The following is a 17378-nucleotide window of genomic DNA, read 5'->3' on the forward strand; positions in this document are numbered from 1 at the left end:
ATGCATTACATAGATGATGCATTACTAGAGATGCCATCCTTTGGAGTGAGGTATTAAATCAAGGCATCTTTCAACTAACTTCTACTGGTTGTCTATGTGGGGAAAAATCTTTTCATAGGATTTCTCTAACAAAGGGAGGAAGGGAAGAATTCAGGCATCATGGCTAACTTTCCCTTTCTAAATAAAATAGGCTCTGTGTGTGATCCGCAAGTCCTTAGTCAATCCCAACTGCTGTTGAGTTCAGTGAGAGTTTTGGATGGGTAAAGAATGCAAGACTGAGCCAGCTATTTCAAGGCTGTGTATAGAGAATGTAGATGATTCTCATATTCATCCTTTATATCCCTGTTTAAGAATATTTATTTTGGAAATTAAAGATACAATTTTGAGGATAAGGGAGGAAAGAAGAAATGTAAATTTTACTGCAAAAACAGTAAACATTTCTACATTTATTGCTGAGAACGAGAGCCCCCAAAACCCTTTTCACTACTGTCACAATGTTAATCAACAGTGAAAACTAATTAACTTTGAGCATCTGCTAAATGATTTCTTTTGCAACCCTGCAAATTACAATTTAGTTTTTGCTAGTAGAAGTTCTTAATATCCCATACAGACATTCTGATATAGAAAACATGCCTTCTATTCTCTATAAATGCCCATGAAGCTTTGTTAGTCTCTGAAACACAGACCATTTGCAAAACTTTCTAATATTAAGATACTTACTATGTGGGTATTAAGCTGTTCTCTTGCAGTTTCTGGTAAACCTCCAACAGGTTTTGATGCCAACAGCTGACGTTCAGTGTCTGTCAGCCATTGCTGCATATCTTCAACTTCACCATGAAAACCTTGGGCCTAAATTACACCATATCACTTTAGAACATATTTAAATGTTTTTAATTGTGATAGCAGCTCAGACGCAGAAGCTTGGCAACATACTAAATCACAGGTTTACAATAAGTAAAGAAAATTCCTAAACAAAGATCTTTAAGTTGCACTTAAAGTTGCAACATAAAATTCAAAAGACGGTGTACCATTGAACATATCCCTGAAAACCCCAAACATATAAAACTATTATATAAGAGAACACCACATAAATAAAGACTACATAAATAATTCTGAGACCAAGCCTAACATCCAATTCACATACACAGAGTGATATCCACTTCTGTGCAGATAGTGTGCACAATTCTCAAAAGTGCAGGCCAAAATTCAGAATTCTGGGTCAGCATTGTAAAAGGATAGTGGCCAACTGTGACATACACATATGGACCCAAACTTTCCCCCAAACAGGTATTTTTGCATCCATGGTTTTGATTTAGACCCACGCGTAATACACAGATCTATATATTTAATGCAAGTAGTTCTTTTTCCTAGTTATCCCTTTAAGTTTTCATTTCCTGCTCACCTGGATCAAGGCACTGTCCAGCTGCTGTTTCCTTTGTTCTGTTTTTTTCAACACATTTTGCCAGCGCTGATTCAAAAGTTCCAACTTGCTCTGTAGATTGCTTGCTTCTTCAACAGCACTTGATTCAATCAGGTCATTTCCTGCTTTCTTAACTGTTTCCACAGTGGACTGATGAGCTAACACATCATTTTGTAGCACCTAGAGGAAAAAAAACAACACGTAGGCCTGTTCATTTTTATAATTAATTGAATTAAGGTGCCTATAGTCACTGAATTCTTTCAGGTATGATTTAGAGATAATATTCACAATCAACACAGGTTTTAGCACCTAATTAAGGCAGTATAAATGAATCTCACTTTGACTGAAAGCAATATTAAGCCATTGAGCCAAGCAACACATTTCAGTTTTATACTCAAATAAAATAACCCTTTCCTTCTGAATAACAATGCAAAGTTAGGACATGCTTTTTGTACCACTGATACCCAGTAGTCAGATTGCTGTGTCACTTCATGCCTCTTTCCCTCCCTCGACCCTGCCTCTAATGGCACTTTTCTGTGGTGCCTGTGGTTTTGGAGGACAAGACCTGGGACTAATGAGGACCTGGGTGAGGTGGGCACTGCTGATGGCTGCCAGAAAGGACAAGGGGAAGAGGAAGAAAAAGAGGTCCTTTGATGGCTCCCATAGCAGCACTAGCTGTAGCGCCGAGGTTGCGAGGCTGCCTTTTTTCCACATCTCAGTGTCATCTTTCATGTTATACCAAACTAGCATGGCAGTTAAAACTTCCCTGAGAGCTGGGGAATGGTCATATAACTTCCTATCAACTACTCCAGGCTGGTAAATAGAACACAGAACATCCTGCCTTCTGAAATCATGTATGGCACTGGCAGTGCATTCTGGGAAGGCATGTTATTTTCAGACGGTGAAAAAACGTGTTTTTAAAATTGAGGGAAATTGTTTTAAAACCTGAAATAAGGAAAATTAGAAAGTGGGGGTGGGGAGAAGGGGTAAAAAAGTAAACAATGGGCCCAATCTGCAAAATGCAAGTTTGAGTTTTCTCAGATCCAGGTGTCCAGCCACCTCCAAAAGTGTTAGAATATGGAGATAAGATAAAAAGTTGAAAAAATCTTTAAATAAAATACTTGGAGAGGTCAATCGCACAAACTCAGTGGAAGGAAGAATCGTTAAGCCAATGGTGGTCCTTGTGTATAGGAAGGGTCTCATATTATCACCCTTATTTCTGTTTAAGCCCGGGGGAAACCACAGTTATTTTAAATAAGTCCCTCAACAGGAAAAATAAAGGGTTATTCCCAGAAGCAGATGCCTCTTATCCCTTCCTTCCTGATGAAGTTCACTCAGGACAAAGGTTATTCTCTCCCAAGTTCTCCAAGAGATGGATGTTTTTCCATGCTAAAACAGGAAGCAGCACTCTGTGAACTCCCTAGCCTATAAACTCCAGTTTAAGAACAGGAAGAATGCTGTGTAATGTGTTTGCTGAACTCCTTCAAGGTAGATTGAGTAATCAGTGATGTCGCTGTGCTATTAAGGTGGTAAAACACTTCCTCTGAGAAGGCGAGAGACATATGGAGCAGACTCTGATTTCTGTAATGGTTTTAAGAGGGCCCCATTCTGAAGCTGGTCATGTATATGAGAAAAATGTCTTAGTTCTGTTTCAGAGTAGCAGCTGTGCTAGTCTGTATTCGCAAAAAGAAAAGGAGTACTTGTGGCACCTTCGAGACTAACCATTTATCTGAGCATAAGCTTTCGTGAGCTACAGCTCACTTCATCAGATGCATTCAGTTTTAGTGCATTGTGTCTGGTCTTGAGAGGACTTTGAACTAAAATATTGAGTAGTTTTTGAAGTTATTTGCAAGACATAATTTAAAATGCATGTTTTTGCTATTCTGAAGGAAGGAGAGGTGACACTTAAGGATTGGAACCTGATATGAAATCTGCATGACCTATGAAAGCATGCCTTCAAAAACAGTATTTTGCCACACAAAAGAGCTGAGAATTCTTCCGCCAAGAAGATACTCTTGAAAGTGAAGGATCTTTCATATTTACCTAGCGCAATGGACTCCTGATGGGGGTCCAAAGGTGCTATAACAATAATTAACAATCAATAATGTTTTGCAGAGAGACAGCGGCGAAGGTATAGGTTCCCCTATAGCCGGTGGGTGTATGGGAGCAGCAGAGCACATGATAGTCTGAGCCAAAGGAGGTGCAATTTTGTAGGTTCCAAAAATATTGATTCTTTGTTCTCTTCTGAGGCTGGGGCACAGCTGTGTGTGGGTTGAAGTATACTTCATGGGCCCTGAATAAGGGTCAATGTGGAATCATTCAGCCCCAGGGGAAGTGCCAGGTACAATCCCTTCCTGAGTTGCCTGGCGCAAGTGAAGGAGGAGCTGGAGGGAGTGCCAGGCTCAGTGTTTGAACACATGCCACCTATACTAAGGAAGAATAGAGGCCAGAGGAGAGACAGTAACATTATTCATGCAGCAGTCATTATAGCTTCTAGATGGGCACTCTCAGTCTTAATCTGTCTCTTGAAAACCTCTAAGACAATTATTTAACAAGAACAAAGCTTTACAATAAGAAACATAGCTTAAGATAAACATCAAAATAATATCTCCGTGAACACAGTATAATTACATACATGATGTTTGGCAAGTTCAATTTCAATAGCCTTGGGGTCCCCACCCACAGGTTTCTGTTCATTCAGCAGGTCTTCTGTGTGCGTCAGCCATGTCAGTAATTCATCCAGGGCATGTTGGAACTGCCCCAAAGCTAACAAGGCACCCTCCAGCTTGTGCTATAGTGAATATAAAATAAAAATAACAATGAAATTGTTTTATGAAGCTAATGATCCAATTGGTTTAAACTGCATAGAATGCCACTAGACTCCATTTTCACCGAATGGGGAGCCTGAGTCCAATAGTCAGAGCACTAATCAGAGAGCAGCAACATTATCCTAGCTCAAGCAACCGCTCTATAGCTAAAGCTGAGTTGGCAGTTCCATTATACAGCCTTAAATTCTAGCTGTAAACTCTTGGCCATTCCAGATCCTATTATAAAACAAGGTACAGAATGTAGGCTATCTCAGCACAGAAATAATTGTATTTTTCATTATTTAGATTTTGATTTGAACTTAAATGCTACTTGGTCCGAGGTCTTTTTAATGAGCTTTAGTTTTTCAATGAAATGGTTCAATTTAGAAATGAATACACTTTTCTAAGCACTGCATTTTTCAATTTGCCTGTGTCACTTTGATAATTTAGTGTTTTGGAAAGAACACTGAAGTGACTTATTTGTAAGTTTGAAAAAGAGGTGTTCAACACATTATTTTTGTATTTGGTCTCCTGTGAGTATTTACAAGTTTTCAACTGCCAATAAAATGCCATCAAAAAACAAAATGAAAAAACAAATAGGATTTGATTTGATACTCGACACAGGAAATGATATGCTGCCAAGTGTTTGAAAATCGTAAAGTAAAACTCAGTAAAATGTGAAATACTCTTCCTGTAATTTTGTAATCCCTAAAAGAAAGAATATGTTACATGGGCTGGTACAAACACAGTGCATAAAAAAAGCTATGCTGGCATTTCTGCATCACATTGTCAAACATCCATCCCAACTTCATTCACCTGTCTGTTAATAATTTTCTCCTCTAGATTGACCCACATCAGTCTGAGCTCTGAGAGGGGTTCTTGAACTGTGTGCTTGTCACTTTCTTCAGTAACCTTCTTCAACAACAGTTCTGCTTGATGATTTAGCCTTTCCATTTCTATCTGCTGTTGATAAGCCTCCGTCTTAAATTGCTGATGTAAATACAAACATACAGAAAACCATTTGTACACAGTAGAAATACTAGTGCTTAAAATATTACATGCAGCACTGTCAGCTGCCATGATGTTAAAATTTTCTTTTTCCTGTTCTAATGTGTTGTAATAATTGTCAAACCATGGTAATGTATTTCCTGATTCAATATTTATATACAGTATGCTTTTAATCAAGAAGATCCCAGCTAACTGAAAAGACAAAGATAAGTGTTAAAGTTCCCCAAAATACTCTCCTTCCCTTTGGTAATCATGTGCATAGGAAGATAAAGAATGTAAGACTGTTTACTATCATGCATTCTGGTTTGCGGCAAAGGCAACAGTAATTTCTGGCTACTGGGGCTGAGATAATATACTACTCTGAACTTACATAGAACCTTTCACTGAAAAATCTGAAAGCAATTTCAGTAGTCAGTTATCCGGTTTTACAGAAAGGCAAACTGAGACAACAAGCTGATTCTTTTTTCACTCAGATTTGTGCAAGGTATGTGGTTACAATTCATACAAAAAGTGAAAAGATATTGGAAAAAAGAAGAACGAAAGAAAGATATTAATCCTCTTGGCTAAGGCCATTCCTTGAGTCAGTAACAGTCAGGAGCTAAACCAAGGACTCCTGACTCCCAACTCCCACACTAGCCACTGCACATCCCTGCTTCCTATTTAAAACATGCATAACAACATGCTGGTGTCATGACCATAATGAGTCATATTTCCCTACAGTGGGATTCAGAGTTGGCTTAGAACTTTATTTCATAGCCCAGTGGGGTCTAGTGGAAATGATGTGATCTCAGTTTGTGTATTTAGGCATGGTCCATGACATCAGGAGTCAGAGGCTTTGGAGGAAGTTGCCACCCACATACCAGATGGAGGTCAAGTGCCCCAAAGGTGGCTGACACGGGGGGTGGGGGGTGAGAAAAATAAAAGGTGAAGGGAAAAATATCGTCAAATAACCTTTTAACAGAAATCAATGTTATAACAAATGTTTTTTCAGAGTTCTCATATCATATTTACATAGAGTAAAATCTGGCCCTGCTGAATTCAGTGGGAAAGGTTTTCACCCAGATACAATAAGCTACTTACTGCAAAAGCATTATGATATTTGGAAGTTTTTATAGAACTACACTTGGCTGCTGAAATACGTAGAATGATGAAATAAGAAAAATAAACAGCTAGTTCATACCTTCAGTTCTGCAGTCTGCTGCTTCACTGTTTCTAGATCTGTTCCAACTGGTGACATTGAAGCTAATTTACTGCCAGCAATATCTACCCAGTCAAATATTGCCTGAAAATCACAACATTAAATTGCAGTATAAGATAATATAAGTGAAACAGTATGATAAATCTTGTCATGAGGTACAGTTTGAAAGCTATGTACAATACAAGTATAATTCTCATGTGCATATTGCTGAGTTTATCTGCTACTGCAGGAAATAACTCCATTACCCTCTTCAAAGAAAATAATCTGGAAAAAAATCAAGTTATTAAAAAGTGTGTTGACAATCCAAGGCAGCGAATATTGATTACAATGACATCCTGCAACACCTAAATATACAAAAAACCCACTGATTTCAGTGCCAGGAATACGTATGTAAGAGATACAGGATTGGACTTTTATTAACAGCAAGATTCTCTCATAGTTACTTATATTACATAGTACTTTACTTTGAGTAATTGCGCTGATTTCAATGAGACCTCTATTACAGCAAATGCACAGCACAGAATTGCTATTTCTGTAGTGTTCTCATCCTTTATTGAGATTGATTTTTATAGCTGATGTCACTGAATGAAATTTGGCTTTTATTAATTACTAATTAGGCATAAATCCCACTGAAGTCAATGAGAATTTTAATTGTACACAGAGCGTGGAATTAGACCCATTTGGTACATCTAAGACTCCGTGCTGGGCTGTGTCTGAACTGCTGCAACTGATCAAACTCAGTAGGGAAGTGTAAAAGTAACTTCAAGTTACATTTATGCCTCCTCCCAATATTGAGGCTTTCCAGCCAATTTGTCTGCTCCTGACATAATGTAGAAAAGCCTGAAGGGTGCTCTGCTTTATGCCAACAGCCCTGGAGGGCTGTAACAGCAGCCAGGGCCTGCAGTGGGAAAAGAATGCCTCAGCTCTGAACTGGTATTATGGCCCCCATGCCATTAGCCAAGAAGGAGGATGGCTCTCCACCATAGGACAGTTTCCCAAGAATGGGCAATCCTGCACTCTTGGCAGACAAAAATCCAGACAGACTTTGTATGTAGATGGGCAATTTATCTGTAGACTTTTTGAAGTAAATCAGCTACATGCATGAGGTGTTCTGATTGGGTAAAATGATGTACTAAAAAACTATATAAACACAGCACGACGGAAATGAATAACATATTTAATTCAGAAAATGCAAAATCTTGTACTTATTGTATAAATGAAAGATCTGCAGTAAAATGGAGTTCCTTGAATTTGTCTTCTCTCCCAGGAAAATTGCAGCACTTAGGACTTGAACTGTTTAATTTGTTTTTTTTTCTTCCCTTCTAGCTCATGTAAACATTGTGACACAGCATCAACTTACATATTAACTGAAGCACTGAATGTATCACAATGGAATGTTGCCTATCAGCAGGGTTACCATGCAAAATGTGTGGTAACAAATAAAATCTGCTCTCACTCTAGTAATAAACAATGAAACTTTAACTCAAAAGCTAAACACAATATGAAAAGTAAATAATTACACAAAGAATGTAAACCAGCATATTTATGATATTATGCAACAAATCTGTGAAAATCCTTCAGTTTATTGAAGAAAATGTTAACCATAATTCTACAGATGACAGCAACTGACAGCTACCCAGTAATATGGTGTTTTTTCTAAGACATAAAACATGATAACCTTTCTTACTCAAGACTTTGTTAGATACATCATAACCATCTTACCTGCAATCCATCTTGGTACTGAACAGCAGCCTGCATGGCTTCATCAAGTTTGTCTATCCGCTCTTTCCATGCTTTGTTTAGAGTGTCCCAAGCTGAATTCAGCTGCAATTAAACAGTGAAATATTTCAGTCAGACTTTGGATACTTCAGGGCCAAACCTTGTTCTAATTAAAGTCAATGGATTTTGTCACTGAGTTCAGCTGGCCCCAAAACTTTAATATTACACTACTTCTAAGTACTTTCTGATGGACTATCCATTCTACAGTACGCAAACACTATAACATATTAGTATTATGCATTTATGTTACTTGTACCTCATCTATGCTCTTATTGACAATAGGCTTGTCAGGTTCTCCACAAGCAGCTATAAGTTCAGAACCTAAGTTTACCACCATATCGAGTTCTTCCTGCAGTCCATCAACTTCTTCTCTGATAGCCTAAAAGGAGAAAAAAATTAAATTTTCAATGTTGCTATATTTTAAAACTCAAGAACGTAGATACAGTTGCTTTTAAGGCACAACATTATCGGCCTTGATTCTTATTTATACTAAGATCACAAGTGTAACATCTCTCTGGCAATGTGAAAGGACCTTGAAGTAAGCATAAATGCATGCTCACTTATAATGCCCCTTTATACTGACAGAGTGGTGTAAAGTGGCCTTCATTTAAATGAAAACCAAGGCTTATAAGTGATTTTGTACAAAAGTAAAAAGTACAGCCTAGAAAGCTTTAATAATTTAGAGTTCTTCAACCTGCTGTTTTTGTTTTTCAGTGGTCACCATTCCTGCTGCTAAGTTGTTATATAATCAGTATAACTGATTGCAGGCTTGGAAGAAAGCATATTAATTTCATTTCTTTTAAATGCTACATAATATTCAGAGAATCTAAAATATGTATTATATATTTAACATACATACAGAGAGACACAGATAAGTCTATAGGCACTCACATGTTGAAACATCTATGCACAAAAAGCAAAAGTGCTGATATACTAATTGTTTGCCATGCAGTCTTGAAATACTGTTATAGTTAATTTCTATGTAATTATCCCTGTTGGTTTCCGAAGGAATTCTCTTGTTGTATTTCATGGTAATTTTGTAAAAATATCACATTTCCTCTCTGTATTGGAAAAAAAAATCCTTTAAACATTAAAAAAAAACAAACTTTCTACTGACCTCTGCAGCCTCTTGCTGTTGTTTGACTACAGAGGGGTCAACTCCGGGTCCCTCCAGTTCTCGGATGAAATCCTGAGTATCTTTAATAGTGACTACAAGAGCCATGTGATCACACCAGAACTTTTCAGCTAGCTCCATCACATCCAGCAATTTGGCCTCCCTTTCCTCAGTCAAGGCCTGGATGTCTTCCCAGATGAAGACCATTTGTTTAATTTTATCCTGAACAGCTAAATAGGCAAATGGACTCTATTACATGGGCAACCAACATTTATGTTTACTTTTATAGTGATACATCATGCATACATATGTCAAATGTATACTCCTTATGGAGGAAACCAACTAGCTTTTTAATTCAGATTGTAAAATACTCACAACAATGATAAACAGAATAATTTAACAGAGCACTTCAAAAAAACAAACAAACACAGGTCTGATTTATGACATCCGTTCATAAAGCAGGTAGATTGCTTTTTTTAAACCTTAAGGCCCTACTACAGGAGAACATTCAAAAATAAGCTAGCTGATAACCAAAAAAATGAAGATTTTATTTACCACAGCTTTGTTTATTTCAACTAGAAAGAAATTTTCTCTCTCAGATAAATTATTACCTTTAGCAGATATATCCTTATCAGCTCCCTCTGAGCGAGCTATCATTTCCTCCCCACGCTGTTTGAGTGTCTCGTACACGGGCTGAAGTTTTTCCAGATCTACTGACACATTCTTATTTTCGCTGATCTGCTCTTTAATCTTCTCAACCTCCGCTGAGATTGAAGGTGGCTGCCTCAGACGTTCAACTATGCGTTCCAGACTCTCCAGGGTTGGATCTATCTTGTCATGAAACTGGGGGAATAAAAGAGGGATGGGTGAGGAGGAAAGGAAATTGGAGGAAAGACAAAACAATTAAAAGATCTACATCTGACCATTTCCTTGAAAAGAAAGGAACTGATAAACTAACATATTAAACACCCCTAGTTGCATGGTGTGCTCTAATACCATGCAGCTCTTTGTTCCTTTCTAATGACTAGACTACACAAAGAGCTCTGTGAGAGACAGCTACTGCCTCTAAACAAATGGACCAGGTCCTTAGGTCAAGCAACAGAGATTCATTCTTTTGGATCCACAGGTCCTGGGTACAGTCCCTGCAGCTCACCCATAGAGAGGCATTGTTACACCTGCCAACAACATTTACCTGACTATAGTCCTGTTTAATTAATAGACTACTTTGTTCCAAATTTTAGAGAACCATGGGTTTTCCACTTCCATCTTTTAACATGTATATGAAGTGACTGTATTCAATACAAAGCTTTGTGTTATTTTAAGGATATGTATTATTATAATGCTTCACATTGGGAACACTGACAAGGGTTTGATGTGTCAGGTAATTGCTATGAACTAACTGTGTGGTGGTAGTAAGTCCAGATATCTATTATAAGCAGTATCTAACACACCTGGAAGAACTGTGGAAGAACCTGAGAGAGCAGGGTCATCTGAAGCGAAACAAAGAGCAATTCCTTTACACTGAAAAGAACATGGATCCAATGAAAGTACAATTTCCCCTTTCTTGTGGCAGATTCACTATACATCTGACTTCTCAACAGAATGTGTGAATGATGTTAATAAACTGCGGTGTATTTGTTAGAATGTGTGTGAATATCCTACATGCTTGTGAAGTATATATTAAGGGTGAGATGCAGCTGTTACTATATTCAGATGTCTATTACATTTATTGTGAAACTAGGAAACCAAATCCCATATAAGTAATAAAAACTGAAGTTAAATTAGTTTAACGCTTCTTTAATTTGCTCTACTCTGCTCTAATTATACAAAAAAATTAAAATTCCGATGAACTCGTTAGGCCTCTTTTTGCTCCTACTGAAGTGAATGAGACATTTGCTCTTAACTTTTATAGGGAATATAGTATGTCTATAAAACAGTACATCTTCTGGGCTTACACAGTGCCTTTCATGCATAAGATAGCCTAATGCACTTTACACATTGATGAGTTAGATACTGATACTTCCAAGACTGTGTAAGCAGATGCTTACAACTCCACCATATTTATGACAATAGACTCTGGTATATCTTAATAAAAAGGGATTATATCAAAACAAATTCTATTGTCTTCTTTTTCTCATGTGTACGTACATTTTTATAAACATATATAAGTTTAATCTCAACACATTTTTAAAATATGTAAGCAGCTTTTCAACATACTGATACTCTGGATGTTACAAAGGAGCATGCATCTATGATGGTCTTCTTTACACAGAGAAACTCTTTTGTGTTTATATATTTGGCACTCAATATTGGGGTTGGAATAGAAAGTGAGTAGCCTGATTTTTAAAGGTATAGAGGTAAGCTCCAATGGACTTTAATGGCAGCAGGACTGAACCCTTAAAGTACAAAACAATGTTTCCATCTAAAATAATTGGTTGTATTTCAGCAGCATGTGTAATTTGATTGTTTTAGAATGCTTAAAAGTATGATAGGCCAACACAATAACTGGAAATAGTACATTGAGATATCACCTGGTGATATGGGCTGCTCACAGGCTTTTACACACACCGTCAGCAGTCTGGAAACATAGTGAGATGACCCCAGGGAAAAAAAGTATATAAAGACATATCCTGAGGAGCACTTGAAAGTTTGTTACTTAGAGAAGCATTTGGGAAAGTATTCTAGATCTGGAGAGACTATCAGTACTATTATTTGTTCCCCAGCGCATCGGAAGGAGGGAGAAGTTGTAGTGTCAGTACAGCTGTATAAAATGGAGTGGTTTTATTCTGGCTTTGGGCTGTATGGTTTTCTCTCTCTCTCTCTCTCTCACACACACACACCACACACACACACACACACACACAGCGAGTTTTGTTTTGAATTTGAGTGAACTAAAAAAAATGTCAAAGTGAAACTAAAAAACACAGAATTTCAGCGAGTTCAAAAGTGAAACCATGGAAAATCTCAAATGTCTCAAGGATTTGATGCATAATAATACACCAACTCAGGTTCACTGAACCTTAGTTCATTTTCCTAGGAACCCGATCAGAGTTTTTTACGTTTGTAATGGCATGTGAAATCTGGTAAAATCTGGGGGTTCCATTGTGATGACTGCACAAAAACTCTAGTTATAAAACACTGGGTAGCAGTTTGTACATATGTTCAAGTGCTTGTGATTATCTCATTCTCTAATGGCTGGTCTACAAAGAAGATGTAAACCCTTCTACTACTAACATTTAATGGAGATTTTCCTTCACCTTCAGTGGTAGAGGTCTGCATTGGTAGCTGAATGTTGTGAGTTCCAACTGTGTATGTGTGACTTAGCTGATTGACTCTGGTGTCCCTATATTGGGGGCAGCATGGATAACTAATATGCATGGAAGAGAAAATGTTTGCCCAGAACAAAGGTGAAGGTAACATCCCATATTTAGCATTCAGATGTTCCTTAAATAATGACTAAATGATTTGCCATGTGGCAATAAAATGCTGCAAGGACAGCGTAAGTACATTGATCAATATAAAAAGTTATAATCCCCTGACTAACAGAAAAGCAATGCCATGAGCAGTGATCTGAGCAGTCACAGGCCATGTGGGTGGGTACGGTAGATAAACCTGCCATTTATAGTTAATCGATAGCCTAATAACAATATATATATATTTGAATGAACCCAGTTACTTTGAGTTTAAATTGATACCTGAGTAGACTGAGAAATGGCTTCATCCAGTGCCAGTGCTCGCTTTTTGACATCTTCTTTAATTTGACTGTAAAGGGTGTCAGCCGCCACGTATTTCTCTTGGATACAAAAACCTTCTCCTGGGCTCAACTCCAACAACTGAGGGCCAGTTTTGTTCATCTTATCTATATGAGGCTTGTGTTCAGCAATCAGCTCACGCAGTTGCTATAACAAACCAAATAACTTATCAGTTTCTTACGCTTACACCTCCACATTACAGCTGTCTGCACTTCTAACACATCCAGCTGGCAAGGAATTCTAAACAAATACTTTTCATCCTAAAGTACAGCACAAATCACATTGAATATAGTCAGTCATTGGCCTGTCTGTAATGGCTCTCTTTCCAACACTGAATAGCTATCCAGGCACAAAATGTTACATTTAAAGATATACTAGGAAGCTTGATGAAGTAAATAATAATAGAACATATTATTATATCCAAGATGCTAACTGTGCATATGATACTGGCCATGGAGACTCCATTTCATGTTAGAGTCTGTAATTCTTGCAATGGCAGTAATATTACAGATATGTGCATAAAAACACTGGATATCTGCTCTTGACATAATGCACCTTGAGGTTAGTACTAATCCTTATCACTGACATAGTGCCTTCCATCGAACCACCTCAGAGTACGGCACTAACATTATATTAGCATCAAAGCACTCTGTGATGTAGATATGGAAAGTGTTATCATCCTGGATTTACAGAGGGCAAAACTGAAGCACAGAGAGGTTAAAATGAGTGAGTGGTAGAGCTGGGAATAAAACCTACATATCCTGTTTCCCAGTTCTCTGTTTCAGTCACAAGACCACAGTCTGCCCAACCCCAGGATTTATAAATACATGCTAAGTTTTTGACAGAGACAAGCACTTCAATTTGGGCCCAACTGACCTATCCCTGAAAATAAAATCCAGTCGTTTAGGGAAAATCAGTTAAAGTCTTTGGGACTAAGTCCCAACCTAGCCCCTATGCCTTCCCACTCGCTCTACTACTTTTTACAACAGATCTTCTGGATAGTGGGTGAAAGGGTTTGTGTGAGTATCCCACTCTCCCCACCTATATGACTTCTTATCCTACCTGAAGGCTCACTCTCTCCCTGTCCAATCAGGTCCCATCCTCTGGCAGGGAAGACTCACCCCTTCCTGTTGCAGTGAACCCTAGTAATTCCTGATAAGGTCCCACTGATCAGCTACTTTGAAACTGAAAAGATCCTTGGAGTTACATTCCAGAGTACACTGTGCAGAGCTGTGAAAGTGTAGGTGACTGAGCCATGGGCAGTCTTGCCTAGTAGTTGGAGCAAGAGTCTGGCCTACCAGTTAGAACTGAATCCAGATGGGGCAGATCCAGGAATGAACCCCAGGATCATAACCGGAGTCAGAGACCAAAGCCTAAACTGAAGGGTTAATTGGAGTCAGAGTCAGAAGGAGTAGCAGCGGGTCAGAACCAGGAATCAGAAACAAAAGCCTTAGCTGAAGGTTAGCCAGAGTTGCAGTCAGAAGGGTGATCTGATGGTCTGAGCCAGGCATATAAGGTGAGGAAGGAGCTGGGGTCTGGAGCAGGCATAGGCTGGAGCAGGAGCAAGATTAGAGACAGTGGAACCAGAGATGAGACCAAGCACAGCTGCAGGCTAGGAATGTGTTGAGCAGCCACTGGACTGCAGTTGCTACTGAGCTTAAGTCTCAGCCTGCAGATTCCTGCAGCTAATCAGGTGGCACAGTCAATCAGACAGATTGTATCAGGGCCAGCTGCACTCACTGGGTTGCCAGGAGATTGGCTCTGCTGCAGCTGGTTCCTGACAGTCCCCCACTTCAAGTGTGCCTCCTAGGGACCGTAGGACCTAGTTTCAGGGCGTACTTCTGATGGAAGACATATAAGAGTTCTAGATCATGGACATTTTCTGACAGCTCCCACAATTGCTCTTCCAGTCCATAGCCCTCCCAGTCCACCAGATAACAGAGTTTGCCTCAAACTCAGTTGTAGGCTAGAATTTTCCAGACCTCATATTCCTCTTGTCCCTGGATACTGATGGGAGGTGGTGGTGGAGTAGAGTGGCCATGAAAGGGATTCTCCATGTACGGTGTCAGAAGAGACACATGGAAAACCGGGTGGACCTTCAAATGTTCCAGCATTCCCTAAACACTATAGGGTTAATTTGTTCCATGACCTTAAATGGGCCTACGTACGGAAGGTCCTATTTGCTTGGGAACGGGTGGATTTTAGATGTTTGGAGGACAACCAGACTGTATCTCCTACTGCTAGGGTTGCTAGGGTTGGCATTTTTGGTTAGTATGATATTTGTATGGCTCCTTTGAACCTTCAAGGATTCAATAAGCTCTTGGTGCTTCCAGTGAAGGTGGGCAACTAGATCTGCTGTGGTAGGGACCTGGGAGTCTGGAGGTGCAGCTGAATGAAGTCAAGCATGGAAACCGTAGTTTGTGTAGAATGGGCTATCTCGGGTGGATGCATGAGTGGAATTGTTGTATGCAAACCCTGCATATGGCAGAAGGATGACCCAGTCATCTTGACGATAATTCAGAAAGCAATGGAGGTATTACTTGAGTACCTGGTTCAGTTATTCTGTCTGCCCGTTGGTCTATGGGAGATAAGGTGAGGAGGTAAGCAATTCCATTCTCAAGAGTTTGAACCAAAAAATGGGAAATGAATTGCAAACATTTATCTCAGATTATCGTTGGCAGCTCATGGAGCCAGAACAACATGATCCAGAAAAAGAAAAAGGTGGGCCCTTTCCTGGGTGGTTGAGAGAGTGTGAATGGAAATAAAGTGCACGATCTTAGCGAGGACATCAATGGTGACAAGGATGATGGTGCAAGCCTATGATGAAGTCCAAGGATACCGAGGACCAGGATTGAGATGGGCAAAGCATGAAGGAGGACGAGTGGTTCCGTACATAGGCACTTGCTTCGACAGCACAGATCACATGAATTAACGTACCTCTTAACACCAGTAGTCAATGTTGGCCACCAGAAATTCCATAACATAACTTAGGTCTTGGGTTTTGAAGCAGACAAAATGGCAGGCAATTGGCATATTGTGACACATCATTAACACCTCAACTCTGGGCTGGACCTCTGGGATATAACGGCACTTTCCGTGATAAAGCAGACCATCCTTCAAATGAAACCATGAGCTGGGCAGAATGTTAGAAGCATCTAGGGGCTGACAGACCTTAGTAGCTTGGGTCGGGGGAAAGAGGGATGGGATGAGGAACATCCAATCCTGTTTGCTGTCCCATGAGTAAAATTTGACAGCTGTACAATGGTAGCCAAGGGAGCAGTGCCTGACCTGGCAAATATGTGCTTGTGGGACTGGGTATCTGACTTCCCATTCCGTGATCCAGGGTGGTACATGATGACAAAATCAAATCTGGCAAAGAAAAGAGATCTGCCACTTGTCGCTGGTTAAGGTTACAAGCAGTTCAAAGATATTCAAAATTCTTGTGGTCAGCTCAGTTCTTAGCAGGGCATCCCATGGCTTAGTGTCCAAATTCTCCACAATACAGGTGTAGATCTGAAGCACACCACCAGCCCTTCTCTGCATCAGATAGGCAAGTCTGAACCCAGCTGATCTTCCTGGGCCCCTGTGATGAGCACATGGAAAGGGATCAGGAACTCGACTCTCTCTCCAAGAGGTGTTCAGTCAGGCAATCATCAATACTGGTACACAACTTGACCAAGACATCCAAGACAGGTGGCTGCTCCACCAGTGCCAGCTTATCCTTGATTTCCTTGCTTATGGCATATCAGAAACAGTAGTGCTGCATCACCTCATCCCATTTAGTGTCTACTGCCAGGCAATGAAACTCTCTGGAAAACTTGGCAACTGACCTGTTTCCCTGATGCAGCCCTCTAAGTGCATTCTTGGTGGACTCCATGCAATCCAGATCATCAACCACAAATGTCACAGCTCGAACAAACTACCCCAAACTACCCCAGCATGGGACTAGAAGTCTCCAGGAGGGAAGACACTGGACCTCCCTAGTTAGCAGACTAATAATAAGTCCTATTCAGGTCTGGTCAGTGGAGAATGACTGCGGCTGTAGCATGAACAGGAGCTGGCACTGGTTCATGAAACTACAGAACTTGTTACATTCCCCATCAATTTTATCCAGCATTGGAATCTCCAGTTTCTAGAAGCTGGGGCAACAGCTATGGGCGGGACGATTTGAGCCTGTAGGTCTCAAGTGTGTACCTACAAAACCATAACCTGGGCCTGTAGGGTCTGCAGGAATCCCACCGTGTCCAGCAGGAGCATGGTTGCCTCTGTGGAATCCATCTGAAGGCAGTACTGCTGCTTA

The 17378-nt window shown here is 39.7% G+C and overlaps 1 protein-coding gene across 14 annotated transcripts in view; it reads right to left on the bottom strand.

The window, feature by feature from the left end:
* The window catches only part of DST (dystonin), a 462719-nt gene that overhangs the window by 41800 nt on the left and 403541 nt on the right, over nucleotides 1–17378 (bottom strand). For all 14 annotated transcript variants that reach the window (XM_043542402.1, XM_043542401.1, XM_037894239.2 and 11 more), the window contains 10 exons: nucleotides 13022–13225; nucleotides 9938–10169; nucleotides 9330–9556; nucleotides 8469–8591; nucleotides 8156–8257; nucleotides 6416–6517; nucleotides 5044–5217; nucleotides 4056–4211; nucleotides 1403–1600; nucleotides 721–849 (listed from right to left, as the gene is read on the bottom strand). In XM_043542402.1, the coding sequence (XP_043398337.1) occupies nucleotides 721–849; nucleotides 1403–1600; nucleotides 4056–4211; nucleotides 5044–5217; nucleotides 6416–6517; nucleotides 8156–8257; nucleotides 8469–8591; nucleotides 9330–9556; nucleotides 9938–10169; nucleotides 13022–13225 (1647 nt within the window). The remainder of the gene's footprint in view (nucleotides 1–720; nucleotides 850–1402; nucleotides 1601–4055; nucleotides 4212–5043; nucleotides 5218–6415; nucleotides 6518–8155; nucleotides 8258–8468; nucleotides 8592–9329; nucleotides 9557–9937; nucleotides 10170–13021; nucleotides 13226–17378) is intronic.

This window comes from Chelonia mydas, chromosome 3 (assembly GCF_015237465.2).
Source record: "Chelonia mydas isolate rCheMyd1 chromosome 3, rCheMyd1.pri.v2, whole genome shotgun sequence".
In the NCBI taxonomy this organism is placed as follows: domain Eukaryota; kingdom Metazoa; phylum Chordata; order Testudines; family Cheloniidae; genus Chelonia; species Chelonia mydas.